The sequence below is a fragment of the Sorex fumeus genome, unplaced genomic scaffold, assembly GCF_029834395.1.
Source record: "Sorex fumeus unplaced genomic scaffold, SorFum_2.1 ptg000043l, whole genome shotgun sequence".
Classification (NCBI taxonomy): Eukaryota; Metazoa; Chordata; class Mammalia; order Eulipotyphla; family Soricidae; genus Sorex; species Sorex fumeus.
In genome coordinates this window covers 14671710-14689057 of record NW_026606100.1, presented here as the reverse complement: position 1 = coordinate 14689057, position 17348 = coordinate 14671710, and the positions used below count along the sequence as shown (strand labels likewise).

Sequence of the window (17348 nt, the reverse complement as noted above, 5' to 3'; positions counted from 1 at the left end):
TTGGTGGTAGCAAACATAAAGGGTTGGAAGATTATATGACCAAAACTCAATCACGAACATTGTTATAACTGTGTATCTCACTGACATTCAATTTTAAAATAAGAATTAACAACAAAAAAAGAATTAATGATACCAAGAACATAAAGTTGAAACTTCATGATTTTGTCTAAGTACAATAGTAAGATCACTGTAATAACTGAGCTGTGCCCCTTACCCTTAAAGCTTTCTATATTGAAGTTCTGATTGCAAGTTCCTGAGGATGTGACTATATTCTGAATTTAGCACTTAAAAGATTAAATTAATATAAGGCTATTGATGGGGGTCTTAATTCAGTATTTCTGGTGTCTTTATAGAAAGTGGAAATTTTGACTAAAAAAAAGAGATAATAGGGGCATATTAAGAAAGTTAAAAAGATACAGTTCAGTTACACGGTACTTTTGATGTTTTTCATTCCTTTGTATTTGTTTAGGTTTCAATATAATTTGATTTTTGTATTATATGATAAAAACTTCTTTCACATGTCATGTAGTGGGAATAAATAACCTATTGCTTATTGCATATATCAAAATTATTGAATTTCATTTTTGGAAGATCCATTTTAATGTATAGGAGTGAAGGTGACATTTGCATCTTTTCTTAATATTTTATAGATGTCTCTTCACTATTATGATTCTTGAATTTTTTTCTAACATAAAATGTATTTCAATCCTTTGTTTCAGTTCACTAAACCTGTTTTCATGGTTCACTCCCATTTTAGCAAGCATTAGTATTTCACTCTGCTATTGCTAAAAAATTGAATAGATTTGATTTTCCATTCTCTGGCAAAGAGGAATTTGTGTTGGTTCTACTTTTAGTCCCCTGTGAAAACAGCTACCATAGATATATGTGCTAGTTTTGTATGTTTCCATTTCTCTTCTTGCTTAGAAGTGGGACTGTGATTCATATACCTGTTTCACTTCTTCAATATTGTATGCTATTTTTCCAAAGCAGATACACCGTTTTACATTCTCACCACAATATGAACATATTGTTTTATCCATTGTCTTACCCTTTACTTTATTACCGCTCACCTTTTATTAAAATATGGATTATAGTTCTAGATATGGTCTTTATATGCTTGCCTGTTGATCTGAACATCTATTTCCATTCTGGTCTGATTGTTTAGTTCACCTGAAGTATTTGCCCCCCTTTTGTGCAAGCTTGGTAGTTTTTAATGGTTGCCAGACATTATAAATTATATATACACATATAATTTATGAAGACATTATAAATTATATATTTATATACAATTTATAATCTAAATTGTAATCAGCAATCATATCTATTGCAATTTTTTTAGTTTCTCTGTAAATATTAAGGAACTTGGCTGACCATACATTTAAGAGACCAAGTCTGGTACCCTTGAGTTTTGTCTTGAGGAGCTTTGTTAGGTGGCCTTAGGGGTAGTGAGCAGTCAGTCCAAGGCTAATCGACCACGAAAGACAGGCATGATCTGCCTGTGTGTTTCACCGAGTGCATCGTGGAAAACACAGCTTTGCAGCCTCATTTGTGGGAACAAAACCGGTCACTATTTCCGGGTGAAGGTGGGGGTGGGTTGTCCACACCTGTTGGCACTCCTAGCTCGGTGCTCAGGGATCACTCCCGGGGCTCAGGGGTCTTCTGAGGTGCAGCAGATGGAACCCGGTGGGCAGCACCGGGCCCCGCCGTCGTCGCCTTTGCTAAGCCCAGGAGCGTTCTGGGGCCCTTGGAGGGGGCCGGTGCGGCTGGAACCCACCCAGGGTCGGTTCTGGTGGGCCACAAGCCGCCCCGCCGGCCTTCCCGGGGGACTCCTTCTGTTCACACTGTGCAGAGCGTTGCGTGTCCTGGTCTGGTCGGAATTTCGGCTCTGGCTTGTGTGTGTCGGTGGAGCGAGTCGGGAGCGTCTCAGCACTCGCTGCAGAGGAATGAAGACAAGAGAAAGAAAGCGGCACCGAGAGTTCCTCAGCACGACAGTGCTCGCCACACCCTCTTCCCCCACCAGCCGCAGCAGGAAACTTCCACCAGCTGCCGCCGCCCCCGGAGCCGCCTGCAGCCCGGCGCGCAGGCGCACCACGTCCGCGGCCGCCCGCCCTGGGCCCACTGCGCCTGCGCTCGGGGTCAGGGCGCGCGGGCGCCGGGAGGTCCCAGCCTATCCGCGAGCAGAACCCAGCGCTGGTCCCACCCACTGGCCTGCGCAGCCAATGGCCTGCCGCGTCACGCATCGCGCGCGAGATCCGAAACGGACGCGGCTCCCCGGCGGACGCGGCGCGGGGATGGAGGCCGAGAGCGCGGCCGAGGCGGCGGCCAGAGAGTAAGTGCGGCCGGCGGGGGACGGGGTCGCGGGCCCGGGCCCCGCCGCTGGGCGCCTCGGCCCGCCCGCCCGACTCCGGGCGGCTCTCCCGGGAGCGCGACTGGCCCCGCTTCCGCCCCGGTGCCTGCGTGGGCCGCCGCGGTGGTCGCGGCGCGCCCGGCGGGACCCGCGGGCTCGGGGGTAGCGGAAGGGGCGGGCAGCCCCGGCTCCCGGGGGCCCCCCAGGGGACCTGTCCCCGCGAGGCAGCGCCCCGCGTGCTGCTCGGCCTCCGGAGAGCGCGCCCGAGACCCCCGGGGCCAGCGCCCCGCCCCCCGCAGCTCTGCGCCCCTCCGCCTGCCCTGCTAAGAAACCCCCGACTTGTAGGACCTCCCTTCCACGCCCCTGCTGCGAGGCGCCCCTGGTGCGGGTCCTGCGCAGCCAACGGAGGTCACGGTCGGCCGTGGGCCGGGGCCAGGCCTCGCGCAGTGCACGTGTACGCGGCCCTCCCCGCCCGCCCGCCCGGGGACGCTGCCCACCCCCGGCTCCCTTACTATTGCAGCGCCCTGGCCCAGGTCACAGACGTTGTCTCGGAGCCGAGGGGCCCGCAGGAGGAGGCGGAACTGCCCGCGCAGATCCTGGCGGAGTTCGTGGTGGTAGGTGCGGGCCGGGCACGGACCGGGCGGCCTCCCGGGAGGGAAAGGGCACGAGGAGACTTGTCGGCGCCGCCCACCCCCGACAGGACGCCCGCAAGAAGGACAAGCTGCTCTGCAGCCAGCTCCAGGTGGTCGACTTCTTGCAGAACTTCCTGACTCAGGAGGATGCCGTGCAGGGCCTGGACCCCATGGCCTCCGAAGACACGAGCCGTGAGCAGCTGTGGGCAGGAGGGGGCTTCCCTGCCCTGAGGAGGGCTGTGGGGGGTCGGTGGGTAGGCAGAGGACTCTCGGGCACCGTGCCCCTCTCGGTGGCTTACCCCAGGGCAGAAGGCGACCGAAGCCAAGGGGCAGTGGAAGGAGCTGAAGGCCACCTACCATGAGCACGTGGAGAACATCACAAGCGCCTTGAGCCAGGTTCTGTCCAAGGTGGAGGAGACTCAAGCAAAGCGGGTGCAGCTCCAGGAGGCGCTGGAGCAGCTCGAGGCCAAGGTGGGACCGGAGCAGGGAGGGAAGGACAGGCGGGCCGGGCGAAGAAAAGGGTGAGCATGCTGCGTCGGATTGCTTGGCGTCTGCCCAAGGTTTGACCAGAAAACCACGCCTGCTTTTCTCCCCATCTTTTGACTTCCTACAGAAGCAAGTGGCTGTGAAGAAACGCAGAGAAGCCCAAAAGCAATGGCGTCTACAGCAGGTGGGTTTGTATTTTCCGGTTCGCCCTGGTCCCATCGCAGAGGTTTTTGTCCTTTGTCTGAAACACGCTCTTTCACTTCCTCTTCCTCCTGTGAGATTTTACTAGCCTAACTAGCAACGCGGACTCAGATCTCATCATTACCACTTAGTCCTCTCTGACTGGGCAGTCACCTACTTAAGTACTGTGCTTCTAGTTCTTTGTTACATGGAGACAATGTTAGCACCTGTCCTACAGACTCAAGTACCTGCATAGAGAAAAGTATGTTTTATTGTCATCTCTCTGCCTCCTATTGGAAAAGAAACTCATTTCCTCTTTTTTCTAGACCCAGTTCTCAGGTTTATTTGGCCCTCTCTGGTCCCCCAGATATCCCATGTTGGGGCGCAAGTGAAAATTGTGTGCATAGATGAACACAAGACTAGGGTCAGCTGATAGGACAGAGTGGCCACAGGAGGGAAATGGTTGGAAGGAGGCTATTATTGAACAAAGGTTGAGGAAAAACTTCTCTTGAACCCTGTCTAAAGTGAATAGGGGCTCTCTTCTTTTTATATGAAATCCACATTGCATCTCTCCTGGAAAGATTAAGGTTCCTTAATACCTTGGCTCTAAAACCTTGACTCTAAAACTACAGTCTAACAAGTCATGTCTACATTTTAACTCTTGGCAGGAGAAGCATCTGCAGTGTCTGGCAGAAGTTTCTGCAGAAGTAAGGCAATGCCAGGAAAGATCTCAGCAGGCACTTAAGAGGCTAGAAGAGGAAGTTGAAACCATGAAGCAGAAGGCAGTACAGGAGCAAGACAAGCTGCAGCGGTGAGCCTGGGGGCATAGATCACTAATCCTTGATGATCCAGCTCAGATCCCCTTCCTTTTACATTCTCCTCCTTGTTCCAGGCACCAGACCTTCCTCCAGCTGCTGTCCGTCCTGCAGGGTAAGCCACTATCCCTTGAGTCAGAGAAAGAAACAGCCACCACAGGAGGAGAACCTTCCTGACCTGGCACCATGTGAAGAATGTCAGAGGCATTATGGCAAGGACTGGGAAATGTTCTGCAAATTTAAGGAGAAGTGGGGCAGATAGGGAAGTAGAAGGAGAAATGAGGGAGATTTACCTTTGGCTTAACCCACCTTACCATACTTTGTCTCTCAAGGCTAACCACTTAACATCTATAAGATATAATTTTGGCATGGCTTCCCTAGGGGACGTGAGGAAGACTCTTAGGTCAGTCTCAAGCTGAGGCCTGGTATTCATGAACTGTACAGGTCTGGAGGAAAGTAGGATCTCTGGTTCATTTGTCTCAGCTACTTGGAGTGGGTGCAGAGCTAGGAATTTACCTTGTCTGAAGCTTGGCACCCATCCCCATGTCCAGATCTGTGCCTATCTTGTCCTCTTCCCCAATTTCTTGTGGAACTTCTCACTGTAGGGCGGACTGTGAACTCACAAGTCCAGCCTTTTGACATCAACCCACTTAAGTTTAGGCTCTGGTTTCTGATGATAAAAGTCTTGGTACTCTCTTAGTTGTTTGTTCATTTTACATGATCGTGGAAAGAGCCACACTCAAAAGATGGTACCATGACAGGTTACTGGGACTGGTGGAAATAGAGGGATATGCACAAGGGCTGTTAAATGGCCCCTGTCCTGAGACCACGAGGGTTAACAGCCCAAATCAATATGAAGCAAATTGTGACTTTTCTTGCGGGTGGGGAATAGTTCGTTCATGTGGTTGGCTATGTGACGGTAAATTTAGTAATTGATGTATATGTTTCGATCCTGTTTCATATCTGTGCTTCCTTAATCATTGAAAGTAGGGAGTCTTCCTTAGAGACCCCCTTCCATACCATGTGAGCCTTCCTGTCCTTGTAAATAAAACACCTTCAGAGTTCGGGGGGGGGAGGGGGGAATTCCAAAAAAAAAAAAAATTAGAGTTGAAGCAATCAAATAGTGTTTTCATTATGAAAGAATAAATGAGAATTTCAGCCGTTTCATTATTAAGTCAGCAGTGGGCAAAACTTACGATTTTGATGTCTTTGAGAGGAGATTTTTCACTTTGGGGACAATTGCTTGTTTTTAGTCTCCTTATATATAAAGCCTGGTTACCCTGACCAGGTGCTTTAGAAATCAGAGAAATTTGAAATGATTGAGATTTAGCTTATCTCTGATATTTTTTACTTCCTATTTGAAGATAATATACTTCTCTGAGAATATTAACTGTTTGAAAACTTACTCTTAATGATGAAAATACCTGACTCATGTATTGCTATTCCATTTCAGACAAAACTAGGAAGAAAACGAAAGGAATAGTACATTTTGTCAATAAGTTGTATCATTAAAAATGTATGTTTTTGTATATATGAACACATAAAAGAGAGCATACATTATATGGAGAATGTAAGATTGACTTCAAAACAAGCATTTCGCTGTGTTTTGTAGAGATGTCTTTATCCTGTGCTCTAGTTCCCCTCTGTAGGAACATATCTCTTTGTCCACAAATAAAAATCTGGTACCTCACATTTTATTTTGTATGTCTTCATTAAAATTGTATTCAGAGATTTCCTAACAACTCTTATTTTCGGCGGGGTGGGGGGCTTTTGGGGTCATACCCGATGATGCTTCTGGCTCTGCACTCAGGAATCATTCCTGGCAGTTCTTGGTGGACCCTAAGGGATGCTGGGAATTGAATCTTACCCTGGTCTGCCACATGCAAGGAAAACGCCCCTCCCCCAATCTCCCCCCTCCCGTGTCCCCTCCTACCCCCCCACCGGACTATTTCTCCAGCTCCAATTTCCTAACAACTTTAACTCAGTTTCAAGAAAAAGAATTCATTGAGTATCAGCCCCTCCCGTTGATCGTCGATTTGCTCGAGCGGGCCCAGTAACGTCTCCATTAGAGACTTTGTTGTTACTGTGTCTGGCATATCGAATACTCTCGGTAGCTTGCCGGGCTCTCCGAGAGGGGCGGAGGAATCGAACTCGGGTCGGCCATGCTGGCCGCTTGTAAGGCGAACGCCCTACCCGCTGTGCTATGGCTGATACTCATTTGCTTTTATCCGGTAAAGCGAATGAGTATCAGCCATGTTCTGGTAATTTCAAACAAACAAAAAAATAAAAATAATTCAACAATCCAATCTAAAAGAGGAAATGTATTGGAAGCACCAAAGTTAATAGTGTAGAAGGCAAAAGGAACTTGTAAGTTCAGTGCAAAAAGTGAGAGACTGGAAGTATTTGAAACACAAGTGACTAAGCAGAACTGGAAGTAAAGAATTCTAGGTGGTGTTTTACAGTGAACCTAACGACATTAGGAAGTCAAGCCTTCATCCAGAACTCAAGGAAGTGGATTGAAGTTTTCTTTCCTACTTTAGTAAAATATAGGTAAAGGTAAAGGCCCTCCCGTTGATCGTCGATTTGCTCGAGCGGGCCCAGTAACGTCTCCATTGGAGACTTTGTTGTTACTGTGTCTGGCATATCGAATACTCTCGGTAGCTTGCCGGGCTCTCCGAGAGGGGCGGAGGAATTGAACTCGGGTCGGCCATGTTGGCCGCTTGTAAGGCGAACGCCCTACCCGCTGTGCTATCGCTCCAGCCCTAGTAAAATATATCCAGATATATTTTAAACTCTTGAAATAAAAGTCTCGTGACTATAGTACTTGTATGGTTTCTGGGAAGAAAACACATTAGAAAATACTAAATGATTTTCATTCTCTACAGCTGAAACCTCTCTGAGTAAGGATCCTTTATTATTGGAGCCTGCAATAACACATCATCCTAAATAGCCGAAATTCATTTGCATAAGTAGAGATGTTAAAACATTATTGGAATGGCACCACAAAGGAATCTATGTGGTGGGATGTATCTACTTAAAACTGAATATAGAGATAGTACTTAGAAATCCTGCTTCTACATGTACCACCAAAATGATCACTGAAGCAGTGCAATAACACTAGATTTTGTGGGTAATAGTAACCAGTCTAAACACACACATGAACTAGAAACTCGTGAACCACAATCTTACAGCCTCTCAACCATAGAGCAAAATGTTTATATTAAAGAATAGTGATCTTCATATCAATAAAATGAGTATGGCTTTAACTCGTGACTAACAATTATGTTGGAAAATACTAAGTTTACTTACAATGACAAGATGATCGGAACTTAATGTTAGGTGTCTGTCTTCCTTGACACTTGCAAGGGGGGTCTTTAAACCTTTGGATAAAGATCAGACAAATCTTACTGATCTAAAATAAGTTTGGATGGTAGGAGAAATTTTCCATATTACTGTCTCTGCTGTCCTACTACCTTCTTGGGAATTTTCAAAAAAGTATTTGCTTATTAGATTTAGCTTTCTTAGGGACATGGAGATGGTATAGTAGATAAGGTGCTAGCTTTGCATGGGCCAGTCTAGGTTTGTTCCTGGCACCCCGCATAATCCCCCAAACTGGCCAGTAGCAGCCTCTGAATATCGAGCCAGGAGGAACTTCTGAGCACTGATTTGTGGGTCTCCTCATCCTCCCCACCAAACTTTTTTTTTAACCCTCTTAACATGGTAGTGGTGCTCTGGTGCTGAACAGAAAGAATAGTAGTCAAATTCTCTTATTACAACTCTCATTCAGGTAATTTTGTCTTGTTCAGAAAATTTTAGACATTTTGTATAGTCCTAAAACTGGAGTTTGATGTGTTTTTAGGCAAGACTAAGTCTAGATTCTGAATAATGAAATATTAGCCCTTCCTGTATAGTTCAGTATCTGGGAAATATATTTTCTCTTAGACCTATTGCTATATAATGTCATCTTTTTTTTTAAGAAATTTCAATTACGAAGACACCTGGGAGCTTCAGGAAACTCATTTTGTTACCATACTGATTGCTATCAGTGGTTTTCTATTTTTTTACACGAGTATCCTGTTAATTTTCAGAGAAGCTAAATTGCAGCCTGGTTCATTTTTAAATTTTGTGTTTAGGAGTAGAGTTCACATTTAATACTGTCTTAGAATTTAAGAGGTTTGCTTTTTGGACTAACAGTTTGAGAAGGGTATACTTATTTAATTTCAATTAAAGTTTTTCCAATATTTATTAAGTATGTGAAATTAGTATTGCAAAATATGAATATATAAAGTATAAAAAATGAAAGTAATAATTTTGGGTAGCACTGTCTCAACAGAAGTGCAAATGCTTGCAATAAATTGTATAACCTTTGGCCTTGTAACCAGTCTTTCCATAAGCTTTTCATAAGGTTTCTTACGTTATTTCTCAATTTGTGATTTCTATAACTACTTGAGGCATTTTGAATTAGCATAATATTCCTCTTGCAATGAGCAACCGTTGCAAGCATCTTGTATTCACTGTGGATATGGAGAGAATTGTCAAAATGTGAAATTGTTTGGATTAAGATGCCTTGGCTACTCTCAACATGCGCAACCATGTTTTTTCTTGGAAACCTGGCTCACTATGGAGGCAGCATTCCTAATGGTGGGCAGCATTAAAGGTGACATCTACACAGTGACTGTGCCTGAGTTAAGTGACGTTTCTAAAGTAAATGCATTTGGATATAGTGTTGGTTTTCTGTACTTCTCTCCTGACAAAAAAAGACATGGCTGTTTGCATGTGGAACCCATCAAGCCACCTTGCCAGTGATATTTTTGGCAGAGTGCTTACTGAACCTCGACAGGAAGCCACATTCCTGTGACTCAGTCCCATATTCATCATGCCATAGAGTCTCTTGCACCCCAATGAGACCAAATAGGATTGTAGTGATGTTTCAAAAAGGCTCTTTAAAAACAACAGGGTTTATCACCTTCAACATAACGACTGGGAGGATTGAAGGCAAAAGAGTCATCATTAGAGCAAGTCAGAACACAAGTTTCCTGCTGCCAGTTCGTATGGTGGGTCCTATTTGGATGGGAGTCAGTGATGGGAATATGATTGCCTTTGAGAGGGGGCCCTCCCTGTTTCTCTTCACCAGCAACAGCCTCCTAATATAATTTGAACATTGCCATATGTTTGATTTTACTGCTAAGAAATCAAAACCCGAGTGATAGTACAGAGGGTAAGGCACTTGGCTTTCATGTGGCTGACCCAGAGTTCGAACCCTGACACTCCATATGGTCCTTTGAGCCCACCAGGAGTGATTCTTGAGCACAGAGCCAGGAGTAATCCCTGAGCACTGCCAGTTGTAGTACGAAAACAAAATCAAATCCCTAGTTTTATTGAGTATCAATGGTTACTTTCTTTTTTTTTTTTTCTCGGTTGCTTCTTTATTTTTTTTCCTAGACAGCCCATACCAAACTTTGGAAAATACATAGAGAAAACTGAAACTGCTTATTCTCATCATTTAACATTATCCTATATTATTCTAAATATATCTGGCATGGAGATAACCCTGTGTTTATTAGATTAATTTGATAATAGATTTTAAAATGTGTATCTATTTATGAAATTACTTCAAAAATTCACTTGAAATTCTAAGAGAGTAGAGACCTGGGATTAATAAATTAACCACAATAGCATAATCAATACAAACAATCCATGTATCCTCTGATCTCAAACATCTTGGTCTATAGCAGGGTTCATTTCATTTGAGTAAATAAAAGACTTTGCAACAGACTTAGCGAAGAGGGGAGGAGATAGGTGGCAATTTTGAGGGGTGGAATTTATCACTTTCCTTTTTACCCAACTCATCACCCTAGGAATTGCCTGGGAGAAGTTTAGGACAGATTAAAATCTGCTGTATTCATGCACTTGAGGTATATGATCCTACTTCTCACCAGTTTCACGAAGTAGTCTGCAAACTGCATCTGAGTTCACTAGGTTTACCTGATATTGGAAGTTACTTCTGCCACCAGATTTGTCAGGTCGCTTGGCTCTCAGGCTGGAGGTAGTATCTGCTCTCTGTAGGAAAAGAAATTCAGTCTTAAATCCTATACAGGGAACATCACCTTGCCTCACAGAACAAAATTTCAGGAGCAGATAAGTAGTGAAGTAAATCATTTTTAAAAATTCATGTATCTAGAGACTATAAGGTAGGAAAGGACTGCATTTAAGAGAGAAGATAGACTTCTCTAGAGAGGAGAGCAAGCCCTGAGTGACTCTGGAATGGTATGCCTATTCTTCATATTTTCTTTACTGGAGTTTTCTGTAGACTTTAGGATATTCATGGGATTAGCAAAGAAGACCTTTGAAGTCCTGCTGGTCTTTCATGTTTTCATCACATTTTTTTTCCTGCTGTGCTTTCTCTTGTGGTAGTTCAAACTTCTCCAGGATCAGTGCTGGTATCATTTGGAGTCTTACCCAACTTTAGTTACTGTGTCTATAAAGCGGGTCCTGCCTTAATGCATTTCTGACTACTTTGGCAGAGCAACTTCTTTAAATCCCATCTTGATTTAATGCTTCCAGGAAATTCTTGCTAGCCACCACTCTCCCACCTCCTCCACCCCTCACCTATCTGCCTGCTTCAGGCTGTTGCGATTTTGTGGTGTGCCAAATTCTAAATTGGCTTTGAGCCCTAAGGGTATAAGTGTCCTGTATAAGATTCCAAGCTGTCACTTGCATGACAGAAGTCATTAGTCATCCCTCACTCTTTCCTAATGGCCATAAAAGCAATGGGTCACATCTTCTCCAACCCCCAAATACTACTTCTTTCAGAGATTAATAATTGCTAGAAGTTTAGCACCTAATCTTTTTAAAAGTTAGTCTTTTTGATCAGCCTTCTTAAATAATTCATACATAGGCTCTAGAAGTATGTGAAGTGTGTGTCTATCACCTGGAATGGATCTAAGGAATGGAAACAGTAGGCTGTGGAACAGACAATTATAGAATGTCTGATTCTTTCAGAGAATTTAAAGGATATTCTAGGGGAAATAAGTTTTAAAAATTCATATATCGGGTGTGTTGCAACACACTGGCAGCAAAAAAGTAGGATGTGTTTTATAGATATACTGTGTGTGGAATGAGACTGAGAGTTGTACCAGATCACAGAGGCAATTAGTTGGGTAAATTCAGTAAGTATGTCCTAAGAAATTTGAAATGCAAATAGATGTGAAAATATTAGTTAAACTTTGGTTATTCTTAATATTGATTTTGTTGCCTCTCTGGTTATCTTCTTAGTCAAAAATAGCCATTGTTTGCCAATTCATAATCATTGGACACAAATTGCTAGTCATTTCATAGGTCTTGAACATCTCTGCTTTCTATTCCTTTTAGTTTTGTTTTGTGTTTTGCTTTTGGACCTGGCTGTGCTTGGGGTTGAACAGGGTGTGTACACCCTGTGCAAGGATGCACCTTACCCACACCTGTCTGACCCAAAGTAAGTGCTAGGTGTGATCCCTAAGTGCAGAACCAGAATTAAACCCCAAGCACAGCCAGGTGTGGTGCTAAAAACAAAATAATAATAATGAGAATAATAATAATACAAAGCACTACCATGTACACACATGTGCCTAGAAGTCTTGTGGAATTAAAAGTTTTTCATTTTTCTCATGGAAATAATCTTCACTTATCAAGTGATGAAAAGTATTGCTTGTTTTCCAAACACATTATTAACATTTCCTTACGTCCTTGGGGGTTGGTTAGGTGTAGGCTTGTGGCTGTAAGTTAGTCTAGAACATATGGATAAAATCAGTTTTTGCTATTTCTTAGTTTGGCTTATGGCTAAGGTTGTAACTCAAGTGGCAGAGTACATACCTAGCATGTGTGGGGCACTGGGTTCAATCACTGTTGTACCACACACCTTCCCATCACCAACACGTGTAGTATTGACATACAAGTTCTGCTGGGTACGGCCACTATGAAAATAATACTTCATATCTCACTTGCCTTACGAAAACTTCCCACGCAACCACATCACCTTCCATTTTTCCCCCCCTCAGTTTGCTGGCCAAATGGAGACAATAATGATGAAGGTGGAGACAGGATGGAGGGAGCCCGAATCTTTGTCATTTGGGAGAAAACTGCTTGAATAAGGATGATTCTGTTGGACCAATTTATGAGTAAGGTGGATTTCAGGAGAGAGAAGAAGAGGAAGAATTTTGTATAACATTTAACCAAAAGAACAAGGTGGTTTTATCAGGTAGCTTAAAACTTCAGGATGTAATTCTGACGGCCTCCTTCAAATGTAAATAGAAAAACCCTTAAACTTTTGGTGATAACTGAATATTTTAATATTTGTTGGACTAGAAAAGTTGACTTGAAGAATTTTTATCTCAATTTTTAAAAATGTAGAATAAAAATAGGATTTTTATCAGAAGTAAACATAATAGATTCATTAAATTCACCACTTCTCATTCTAAAGTATTGTTGTCACATTGGACTTCACTCATTATTCCCGTACTTAATATAGACCTGATTTGAACAAGTGACATTTAAATTATTTATAGCTTATGAGTTCTTAGGAGAATGGGATAATTTGAAACAATTTGCTTTGCACTTAGAGGCACAAAGTATGAACCCTTTTTTTTTCTGTCGTTTTATTTTTTTGCAAAGTCGTTCATGATGATTTGTTACAGGCATTCAACATTCTAACACTAATCCCACCAGGACTGCACCTTCCCACCACCATTATTTCCAGTTTCCCCGCCATCTCTTAAGCCTGTCCCTAAAGCAGGCCCTCAATCATTTATTTATGTTGCCTGTTTTAATTTGCTAAAAAATGATTAAAGATGTTTCCATAGACGGAAGTTAGTAAAGATTGTTGTGTCTCATCATGGAGCCATTAAGCCCTTGTATTACTAAAATGTTGTTACAGGTTAAGACATCTGTGCTTAAAAAAAAAGAAAAGAAAAAATGTGCTTATATCTTGTTAAGTGAGGTTGGTTGCCTTCTGCATTCCATGCCATTCAATCGAGTGTGCTACCCCTGGTTTATCAGTATTGTAGAATTTGAGATGTGGTGCGCATTCCTGGAAGTCCGGAATTTTTAACAGGACAATACAGCTGGAATTAATTTTTTTACTGGGTGGTAGCTTTAGGATGTGTGCATGACTGCTGTGGGCTACCAGAAGTACAGGCAGAGGGGGTGGCAGAGGGAGGAGGGGTGCTTGGTCCATTCGATTCTTTGAGAACCTGGAGGTTTAAGTCACAAACCCCACACACCTGCGTTTTTCAACAGATTCACTTCTAGTTGAGGCTCGTCCGGAGCTGTGGCGTTCAGCCGAGAGCATGGTGTGATTGTAGAGGGTGGAGGGTCTCGGCTGCCAGGGCTTTGTTTGGGCAGCTAATGGGCTCACCCAGCCCTCTCCAGGGTGCCCTGGATAACTCAGCCATGTGTGGGATCCAGAAGAATCTCTGCAACTTACTCATCTCTTTCAAGATTTATTTGCAAGTCTCTGGACCATGACCATTGAATGAGTTTACTTAGTGTAAGACCTCTTAATAAGAGCTTTAAAGTGACTCTTGATTACTTCCTTGTACCCTACTAAACAGTAAAATAAAAATTTTATTTGGTAGGTTTATAATATGTCCAGATTAAATATAAAGATCAGGAATTTGCTAATTGTTACTGCTGAACTTAAAGTATCTTCTAGTTTTAGGAAATAACTCTTTTATTGAGTTGCCCTATTTGTTGTGTCATTGTGATTTAATTCTGAAATTTACTTTCACTTTTTTTTCCCTCACCTCTTGGAGAGCCTGGCAAGCTACCAAGAGTATCCCGCCAGCATGGCAAAGCTGGGAAGCTCCCTGTGACGTATTCGATATGCCAAAAACAGTAACAACAAGTCTCACAATGGAGACGTTACTGGTGCCCACTCACGCAAATCTATGAACAGGGAGAACTTTCCGTTTTTATGTGCTGCCCTTTTTATTCTGAGGTACTTGTAGAACTTTATTTCACCTATATGTCAGTTTCCTTACTGTATATAAAGAGTCTGAGAAGGTTAGTAAATCTCATCATAAATGGTTATCAACATTTCTTTTAAAAATGACAGTAGGGCCAGAAAAATATTACAACATGTAAGTATTTGCCTTGCATGGAACAGATCCTAGTTCGAACTCAGGCACTACGTATGGTTCTCAAAGTGCTTCCCAAGAGTGATCCAAGAGCATAGAACCAGGAATAAGCCCTGAGCACTGCTGGATGTGGCCCCCAAACCTAAAATGAAGACATCATAACTCTGTATTTTTATTTCCGGTGTGTATTTTGTTTGATGTTTCAATGGAAAGTTTAATACAAAGACTGCAATCATTTTTAATTTTCCAAAGTCATGTGTCATTTTTCACATATCCATTGTAATTCATTTTTCCAGCCATTTTCTGCCCTTACATATTTACCCCAGCCAACTTCAGTCACAAGCTCATGTGTATGAGAACTATCTAAGATCTGGAATTTGGAGAGGGTGGTTTTTCCTCATTTTTAACCTTGGACACCTGGTATTTAGGATTATTTGGGCATGCATTCTTCTGAAACTTTTTCAAAACTGTTTAAAGTAATTGGACAAAGTAATGAATTTCAAATACTCTATTCAAAAAGTATAATTAATATAAATAACAATTTATTTTTAACATTGTGGTATTTCAGTATTATCTCTGAATTTCCTTAGGACAAATGAGTTGCCATAGCAATACCAGTTAGGTGTGCTAATGCAGGAAAAACTTCAAATAAGAATTTTTTAAATCATATCTGAATTGGTTCTCTCTTGTTTCTGTTATTCTAATATTTTAATGGAGGAGGTATTTATTACCAGTTAAAACTCGTCTTATGGACAACAAGACTGTAGCACTGTAGCACTGTGTCCTCCCATTGTTCATTGATTTGCTGGAGCAGGTCCAGTAACATCTCCATTGTGAGACTTGTTATTACTGTGTCTGGCATGTCAAATATGTAACGGGTAGCTTGCCAGGCTTTGCCATGTGGGAGAGATACTCTTGGTAGCTTGCCAGGCTCTCTGAATCGAACTCAGGTCGGCCGCGTGCAAGGCAAATGCCCTACTCGCTGTGCTATTACTCCAGCCTGGACAACAAGACTAATATACTTTTATCAATTCTGTCTTAAAAATAGGAACTTTATTTCCCATACTTTGACAAACCTTTGCGAAATTTGGTTTATCGATAAACAGGTATCTTTGACATGGCCCAGTAAGTCAAGATTTTCTCTACTTATGACCATAAACATACATTCTGAGTAGTGCTCACGATATTTTCTAGGAAGTACTGTTACCTTTCTCACTGAGTGCTAATGCCAGGCCTTCTTTATTTTTATATTTCTAAAGATGCAGTGCCTTTTGGGTTAATTCCTTTTACTATGTGATAGAACTTGTTCTCCTAATGTTGAACCTTCTATCTGTGTCTCTGGCTTAGACTGAATTTACCACACACTATATTTGGATACATACAAAACAGCAAGTGAATTGAAGTAGATGGGGCCTTCAAAAAACCTCAAATGAGTGAAGTAGGCTTGTTATGCAATAAAATATAGCATTTTAAAATTTGTACCGATTGTATTTTTATAAAAAAATATAAAGTTGTCATCGTAATTATTTTACTGGAATTTAACGGCATTAAAAACTTTGTATTGTTTTATATCCATCATCATATCTATTTCAACTTTATGTTCTTGTATAACTATCACATCTGTCTCATCTTTTCAAACTTAAACTACATAGTCTTACATAATACCTAAAATCTCCCCAACACACTTCTGATAAGCACTACTCTAATGTCTATGTCTATGAATCTGTCTACCCTAAGTACCTCACATAAGCAGAATCATACGATAGCCATTGTGTTGTAACTAGCTTATTTCTATAAGGGTTATGTTTTCAAAGAACATGCCTATTCTAGCATGAGACAGAATTTTCCTTAAGTCAAAAATATTATTTTAAATGTATATATCACATTTTGTCTATTCATTTACCTATCAATGCAAACTTAGGTCTCTTCCTTTTTTGACTATATTTGCTATGAATTTGAGTATACACAGTATACACGTATTCATGTAAATTCTTTTGTATATATGTCCAGTAGTAGAAATATTAGAAAATGTTATAATTTATAATTCATTGCAAATAATCATAATGATATTAATTTAATCATGGCATGGTATTTGAAAATAAGATAAAAAATAATGGCAAGGTTGTGGAGAAAATGAAATCTATAGATAACTACTGATGGAATTGTGAACTAGTACAACAACTGTGGAAACATTATAGAATTTCCTTAAAAAAATTAAAATATAACTACCTTATTTTCAAGACCCCATTCTGGGTTGATGTACAAAAATAAAAATAATTTTATCATGCAGACACGCGCGCGGACGCGCACACACACACACACACACACACACACACACATATATTTGTAGCCAGGAGTATGAGAGGAAGGTTTTTTTAATTGAATCACCTTGAGATACACAGTGACAAAGTTGTTCATGATTGGTCAGTTGTTCAGCCGTACAATGTTCCAATACCTTTCCTTCCACCAGTGTACATTTCCCACCACCAGTGTTTCCAGTTTTCCTCCTGCTGCTAAGACCCCCCAGTCAGTCAGCCTCTCTAACATATATTTCTCTCTCTCTCCCTCTCTCTCTCTCTATCTCTCTCCTATTAGGTATTATAGTTTGCAGCACTGGTACTGAAAGTACTGCTATACAATACTTTAACTCCGTTCAGCACTCAGTTCATCGTCATACTAGTCCCTCGTCTGTCCTAACAAACTTTCCCCACCACTTTATTCTATATATGATAATGCCATATTCATTGCCCCATTTTTCACAGTATTCAAGGTACAC

General features: G+C 42.0%; 1 protein-coding gene across 1 annotated transcript; it reads left to right on the top strand.

Annotated features, from left to right (window-relative positions):
* Positions 1 to 2291: 2291 nt before the first annotated feature.
* Positions 2292 to 4786, top strand: ZWINT (ZW10 interacting kinetochore protein). The gene is given in 8 exon segments (XM_056120984.1): positions 2292 to 2329; positions 2868 to 2961; positions 3048 to 3171; positions 3284 to 3450; positions 3593 to 3649; positions 4314 to 4456; positions 4538 to 4613; positions 4615 to 4786. Coding segments are annotated over 8 exon segments (807 nt in total). The 3' UTR covers positions 4723 to 4786.
* The last annotated feature ends 12562 nt before the right edge of the window (positions 4787 to 17348 follow it).